Source organism: Sinocyclocheilus anshuiensis, unplaced genomic scaffold (genome assembly GCF_001515605.1).
Source record: "Sinocyclocheilus anshuiensis isolate Anshui unplaced genomic scaffold, SAMN03320099.WGS_v1.1 scaffold3306, whole genome shotgun sequence".
NCBI classification, from domain to species: domain Eukaryota; kingdom Metazoa; phylum Chordata; class Actinopteri; order Cypriniformes; family Cyprinidae; genus Sinocyclocheilus; species Sinocyclocheilus anshuiensis.
In genome coordinates this window covers 114,937-122,567 of record NW_015538396.1, presented here as the reverse complement: position 1 = coordinate 122,567, position 7,631 = coordinate 114,937, and the positions used below count along the sequence as shown (strand labels likewise).

General features: G+C 35.4%; 2 protein-coding genes across 3 annotated transcripts in view; one reads left to right on the top strand and one right to left on the bottom strand.

Moving 5' to 3' along the window:
• vapal (VAMP (vesicle-associated membrane protein)-associated protein A, like) overlaps positions 1–4,785 on the bottom strand; it is a 27,311-nt gene extending 22,526 nt beyond the window's left edge. Inside the window, exon 1 of the mRNA XM_016479824.1 lies at positions 4,590–4,785. Within this exon, the coding sequence (XP_016335310.1) occupies positions 4,590–4,647 (58 nt within the window). The 5' untranslated portion in view covers positions 4,648–4,785. The remainder of the gene's footprint in view (positions 1–4,589) is intronic.
• A 627-nt stretch (positions 4,786–5,412) lies between these two features.
• Positions 5,413–7,631, top strand: part of nop9 (NOP9 nucleolar protein) — a 16,446-nt gene continuing 14,227 nt past the window's right edge. The window contains exons 1-2 of one of the 2 annotated variants that reach the window (XM_016479822.1): positions 5,413–5,511; positions 6,917–7,139. In XM_016479822.1, the coding sequence (XP_016335308.1) occupies positions 6,974–7,139 (166 nt within the window). In that variant the 5' untranslated portion in view covers positions 5,413–5,511; positions 6,917–6,973. Of the gene's footprint in view, positions 5,512–6,902; positions 7,140–7,631 lie in introns of both variants that reach the window. The other variant, XM_016479823.1, reaches the window with a different exon arrangement.

Sequence of the window (7,631 nt, the reverse complement as noted above, 5' to 3'; positions counted from 1 at the left end):
GTTGAATAAACATGAGCACTGCACGTGTCAAAGTTGAAACCCGGTGCGGGTGTTTTTATATCACTGTATTTCTGAAGGAAACGACTGTCTTCAGAAAATTATGGATGTCATTTTCATTTAATCTTGCCTGTAATGCCTGAGCAGCGTTTGTGAGCGGTGCGCTGCTTTGTGTACAGCGTTACCGGGGAAACCTGATCTCTCGCGCGCTACAAGCGCCTCCTGCTGGCAGAGAATGAATTTGCATATATATGCCGCCACAAATAGAGTGCACGTTCTGGGGGAAACACTGCATATTATTCAATATTTTAATTTGAATGTCGGATTGAAATGAACGCTGTTATTAGAGTAGTTAATCGTTAGCATAAGCGCGGCTAACGCTAATATAATGCTCATTAGAATGAAGTTTCTTTATTAACTATTTAATGCTCCTATAACTTTTATTAGGGTAAAACAAAACAGGAGGACATGATGATATTTACTATTTTTACACACCAGAGGCTTTTAAATGAATTGTGAATCTAAAATATGCATGTTAGAGAATGTACAAATGGTTAACATTGTGTCGTATCAGTCAGAAGTTCTGGGCTTTTATTTATTTATTTTTAGCTAACTTAGTTGTTATTCTTCGCTGAATAGCTCTAGGTTTTCAAAAGCCCTTTAAAATTAAATATGTACACATTTTGGATTAAATGAAAGTAGTCAAATTTTTTAATTAGCATGGTTTTGTGCTTTGCTTTGGTACGGAGAACCGTGGATTTTCACTGATATTGGTACCGAATACTGAAATTTTGGTGCCGTGACAACACTATACTGGAATAATGATGATGGAAATTCAGCTTTGCATCACAGAAATAAATTATATTTTAAAGGATATTAAAATAGAAACCATTATTTTATATTGTAATAACATTTTGCAAGATTACTGTTTTTTTCTGTATTTTTGACCAAATAAATGCAGCCTTGATGAGCAGAAGAGACTTCTTTAAAAACATTACAACTCTTACTGATCCCAAACTTTTGAACAGCAGTGTATATATATATAAACTCAGAATTAGCCTACAATTGCCTTTTTTATTCTTTTATCCTGTGGTGGAATTATTATAATCATTATTAATAAATTACTAAGAAAAATATGAAAGACTTATTTATTAAGCATTATTATAGAATTTAAATTAGCCTAGGTGACAGCAGCGCTAGCGGACCAGAGGGACTCCAGGACACAGAGACGAATCAGAAAAGATCTGTTTCTAATCATCATCTCATGCTGCCACTTACTGTCAGGAGAACTTGCCCAAAAAACATGATTAAGATCTCGATCAGTCAATTTAGCCATAAATCAGAGACGTCCAGACCCTGTATCTCGGGTATGAAGATGTTATGAAACTCCTGAACATCCAGAGACAGCAGAAAACACAGCTTCACTCATCACTGTTCCTGCTTTAGAAGTGCATTCATTGACGAAAATTATTAAAACTCTTAACAGGAATGAAACAAACCAACCTGCTCCAAGTGTTCAAATGTTTGGGGTTAGTACGATTTTTTTTTTTTTTTTTATAAATTCATACTTTTATTCATCAAGGATGCATTAAATTGGTCAAAAGTCACAATAAAGACATTAAATGTTACAAAAGCTTTCTATTTCAAATAAATGCTGTTCTTCTGTACTTTCTATTCACCTGTGAATCCCGAAAAATTAAATGTATCACGGTTTCCACAAAAATATAACTGTTTTCAACATTAATAATAATCAGAAATGTTTCTTGAGCAGCAAATGATTTCTGAAGATCATGTGACACTGAAGACTGGAGTAATGTTGCTGAAAATACAGCTGCGCATCACAGAAATAAATTACAGTTTAACACGTATTCACATAGACAACAGCTGTTTTACACTGTAATAATATTTCACAATTTTTACTGTATTTTTGATCAAATAAATGCAGTCTCGGTGAGCAGAAGAGACTTCATTCAGAAACATTAAAGCATCTTTCCGACCACAAACATTTGAGCGAGTGTAAATAAATCACAACATCTGGTACAAAGCAAAAAAGTATTTTAAAATCATTTAAAGAGAAAGCTACAAAACTCTTCAGTGAGTGAATGAATTGTGACGTCACTAAACCATAAACATAATTATTCACTAGTCATTTCTAAGGATGAACTCTGTCAACTTTTCCACATTAAAAACGTTTTACTAGTGCTGGGCGGTATATACCGGTTCATACCGAATACCGGTTATAATATAAAATCTTAAATTTCAAGATTTAAATAAATTGAATAGTATTACTATTAAAAAAAAATGGTAGTAATATTTCACAATATTACTGTTGTTACTGTATTTGTACTAAACTGGTGAGCAGGAGACACTTCTTTCAAAAACATAATTTATTATTATTAAACAAAATACCGTGATATCAATTTTTGGTCATACCGCCCAGCACTACGTTTTACACAAAGAAACGCGCCACAGTTTTGAAAAACCTGTTTAAAATGATGTTCACCCACATTAAACTCCAGTCATATCTAACACAAAGCCTGATAAAAGCTGGTTTATTTGTCCTTTTTGACATATCTGAATACTAGTTGCACAACACACTCATTCATTTCTGCAATGACACTGAAACCACAAACTGCTGCTGCTTCTACGTGCCGACAAAAACATCTTCACAAATAAAGCAACAACAATGACGTCTCCGATTAGATGATAGGAAAACATTTCTTCAAGTCCAACTCTAATCAGAAACACAAAACCCACATCTGACAAACCGTGCGGAGCATTTCGCCGCTAAACCGGTGAACTTCAGTGAGTTTTGACTCGACTGGATGAGCTGAGACGTCCTCAGAGTCTCCCAAAGAGCATCAGAGAACATCCTACGCTATATAAAAGCCTCCTGAAATATGCAGGTGAAAGGCATCAGCCGTATCCCAGCACTGGTTACTCATTCATCCAGGACGCCGCCCTCACAAGACAAACACAGAGGAGTCTATGAGATTTTACACCTCCATTACTCACCACATGCATGTTTAGTAAGCGTGTACTTCCTGTGCTGTAATGCATGAACTGCTCACATGTTCAGCTTTAAAGTGCATTAGAATAACCATGGCACGTCAATATGGTAATAATTCATTTGCAAGGTATATATAATCAAATATTACCATTGAGACCATCAATGCACCATGGTACTACTGGATTAATAATTTTCTGTAAGGCCAATCAGCTGAGAAAAGCAATCAGCTGGCAGCATAAGTACAGTAGTACAGGGATGCATCAGCTGATAATACCACGGTACTTCGAGATATACCATGCCACTGAAATGCATGTATAATAGTATTTATATGGCACTCTAATGCAGGGGTTTTTAAACTGGGGGATGCAAAGGGTCCATGGAAATAAAAAAAATGTAAATAAATAAAAATAATTAATTTAATTAATAATAAATAATAAAAAATGCATATAAAATGTAATTTAAATAAATGCATAATTTGAGTAAAATAAATAAAAATTAGACTAAAATAAGCGCGAATAAATACAGTACATTAACAGTGCTTTAATAAATAAATAATAAAACGGAGGTTAAAATAAATAATAAGAATTGATTATAGTAAATACAAAATTGGAATAAGTAAGAGTAAATAAATACTTTAATAGTACTTTAATAAATAAATATATTTTTTAAAAAGATTAAATAAATAAATTATAAAAATTAGATTAAAGATTAAAATTTAAATAAACAAAAAAACAAATAAATGACTATAATTAAATTAAAATAAGCAAGTAAATGAATAAAACGAGCAAGTAAAAAACATAACAAATAATATTATAAATATAAATAAATGATAAATAGTACTTGCAAATAATATTTTCGATAAAGATTGGCTCTTTACACAACTGCATGTACAACTATTTAATTTTAGGACGGGGGAAACTCACACAACGATAGTATGATATTATAAATAAATCTGGGTGTCCATTGCAATTTTGTTTTATTTTATTTATTTTTTTGGTAAATGAAAACATCTGCTCTAACGTACTTGGGAACAAAATAGCATGGTATTGTCACTTTACATGTCCTTAAATCAGGGCAGTGCCATACAGACAATTATATAATAAATATACTCTTACATAATAAAGCACGGTGATAGTAGCATGATTAGGGATGGTATCAGATGCTAAACCGATGGTACTTTGATTTATACCATTGTAATGTGATTAATTCACGACTACTCCGTGAGGTATTACCATGGTACATGTCCAAAACATGAGGGAATTTGCTTAATAAACGTTTTGTAAGTACTCAACATTGTACATGCTATCATGATACCATGGTACAGTCACAGGACTTTATTGTAAAGGTTTGTATCCACGTAAGCACGTTCATTTTAATTTCCCCCAGTAAAATGACCTGGCAGTGCAAACCAGCCGCGCCACACAAACCCGACCGACACCCGCTCCCCTTCGCCTCAGAGCCGTCTGTCAGTCCACTCGAGCTCGGGGATCCGCCGCGGCCTACACGCTCTTCCAGCATTATAGCGAGTCAAACCCGCTTACACTTCACCAAAACACACCGACTGTCCGCGCTACTCACTTACCTTTGAACCTCAGGTCGGTGGAAGGCTCTAGGATGAGGATCTGCTCCAGTTTGGACATGTTTTGGCCGGTGAGGTGACGCTTGGATCCGGAGAGGAACTGTTAGCGCGTTCCCTTCCACTGAGTCACTGCGCGCGGCGCGGCGCGGGAGCGCGCGGCGCGTTCACACAGCACACGGGCACGCGCGGGGCTGTCTGGTCGAGAACTCAATTTATTATCTTTATTGGTAAATAAAGTAAATTAAATATATGCTGTAATCTCTGCCCCGTGGCTACTGAACCCAAAACATTCTTAACCCTCTATGGTACAGAGTTGCCATATGGCAACAATTCATTTCGATTAATTTCCTTGTTATTCTGAACAAAAAAAAATATATATATATATATTGCAATATGTTGAATATTCTGCTCCAGAAATTGCTCTGTTAACCTAATTTCTGAACATTTCCTCTTTTTTTGCCTCGTGTTTGGCAACACTGTACCACAAAAATCTGTTTTGGTTTGTATAATTGAAGCTATTTGTGACCCTGGACCACAAAACCAGGTTTGTTAGGATATTTGGCCTCAGTTTGAAAATCTGAGGGTGCAAAAATAAATCTAAATATTGAGAAAATCACATTTAAAGTTGTCCAAATGACGTTCTTAGCAATATCAAAAATTACGTTTTGATACATTTACGGTATTTGAAATTTACAATTTAATTTCAAATTGTAGAAAATATGCCTTATTTCTGCACAAAATTACATTTTAGAGGGGGAAAAAAAAAACTACCGTGTAATAAACATCAATCTTTATGTGTGCTGTTAAGCGTGACGGGACTTTTATTTGCGAAAACCGCCGTGCGTGACATCACGTCGCTCTGACGTCATCACGCCGCGTCGCCTGCTGCAGTACGCCGTGTACACATGTGAGCAGAAGCACACTGGTAAGCTCAATATGCTGGTGTTATTTATTAGTAATGTGTTAATTAAACGTGCTGTGATTAACAGTGCAACAGCTGATCGGGCTGATTGATCTAGTGACTCGCTGATTGATTGATTAACTTAATCAAAACTCGCAACGTCGCTCGCATTATCATCAACTTTTCACGTGTTTTGTTGATTGTAACGTAACAGTACTGTGGTAATATAGTTTTATTCTTTAAAAGACCATGAACATACTCTAGTAACTTGGTCTATATCAAAGTACCATGGTATCACCTTAATTGTGTTTTTTGGGCGTTTAATACCATGATTAGTATTTTTTGACTGCCATGTAAATACGATTCCGTATTAATAATATGGTCATTTATTCTCTAGGTTTAATAAAAACCCGAGTTATCACTACAGAAACCTCTGTGGCTGTACCATATCTATACCATGGTACCGTGATTTATGATTTCTCAGATAATAAATGCATGTATTTTCAGTAGGGCTGTCCATTTTTAATCTAATAATTACATGATGTGTCGATTAATTCATCTAATTAATCGCAAATTACATTTGGCTGTGAAAATACCCCCAAAAGATTATTTAAAGCTATTTTTGTGTAGACAAGTAGACATTACAAACAGTAGCTTTAGAAAGAAATGTATAATGTAATAAACGTTTAGGCTACAACGGCCCAACATAAACTATGGAACATAAAAGAAGATAATTTGAGAAACATCTCAGTTTTTGGGTGAACTATCCCTTTAAAGTTTTTACATTTTTTATGAAACGATACTCTAAATAATAAACTAAAACTGCCAGCAGGTGGCGGTAAATGTCTGAGTCATTCATTCATTCGATTCGTTCAAATGGCTGATTCATTCAGGAATTCCGTAAACGACTCTCTTTATGAATGGATCTTTGAATCATTGATTCACTCGATTCCTTCAAAACGCGGATTCATTCAGAAACTAAACACCGCTGTGTTTCTCACAGACGCGCAACAATTCTGCTGTGGCTTTTTAGGTAATATTTTTGTTGCCAAAAACAGACAATATTGTGTTTAAAATATAACACAATATAAACTTCTTAATTAGCTGCTGAACTGTTGTGTAAAATCACATTTGCACTCGTGCTATTCGTGACAAATACAGAACTCATGTGATATCGCTTATCACGTGATATAAATATGAGACAAAAACTCATACAGGAGCATTTTTTGCTCCAATATCTTGAATTTTAGGGCATAACTGCATTTATGGGGTTGTTGTCCTGCATCATATTTATCAACAGTCAACTGTATGAAATGCAAGATGACGTACAGGTCTGGGGGAGGGGCCAGTGTGTTAAAATATTTTAATCACGTTATTTTTTCATAACTATTTAAGTTAACGTGTTAAACTGACAGCCCTAATTTTCAAGGTGTGAACGCAGTGCAACTTCACCGTCAGATCTGAGAGACAACGACAAACCAAAGTGATGGTTGAGGAGATGGAGGTCAAAGGTCAGCGGTATTTTAAGGTGGGTCAGAAGCGGCCCGCGCAGGACGGGACCAAGAGGCGAAGACTGGACGCCACGAGCGTGAGCTACTTCCGCCGCGTCAGCGAGCGACTGAACGAGGGATTCACAGAGGAGGAGGAGAAAGGTGAAGAGGGATCGCATCTGTAAAACAGGAGCTCTGCTCACTGAGGCCACATTTATTTAATCACAAATACAGTAAAAATTGTGAAATATTATTCCAATCTAAAACAGCTGTTTTCTATGTGAATATGTGTTAAACTGTAATGTATTTCTGTGATGCGCAGCTGTATTTTCAGCATCATTACTCCAGTCTTCAGTGTCACATGATCTTCAGAAATCATTCTAATATGCTGATTTGCTGCTCAACAAACATTTCTGATTATTATTAATGTTGAAAACAGTTGTGCTGCACAATATTTCTGTGGAAACCGTCACACATTACCATTCAAATGTTTGGAGCAAGATACTTTTATTGATCAAGGATGCATTAAATTGATCAAAAGTGACAGTAAAGACATTTATAATGTTACAGTAGAGAAATGCTGTTCTTTTGAACTTTCTGTTAATCTGTGAATCCTGAAAAATAAAATGCATCACAGTTTCCACAAAAATATTG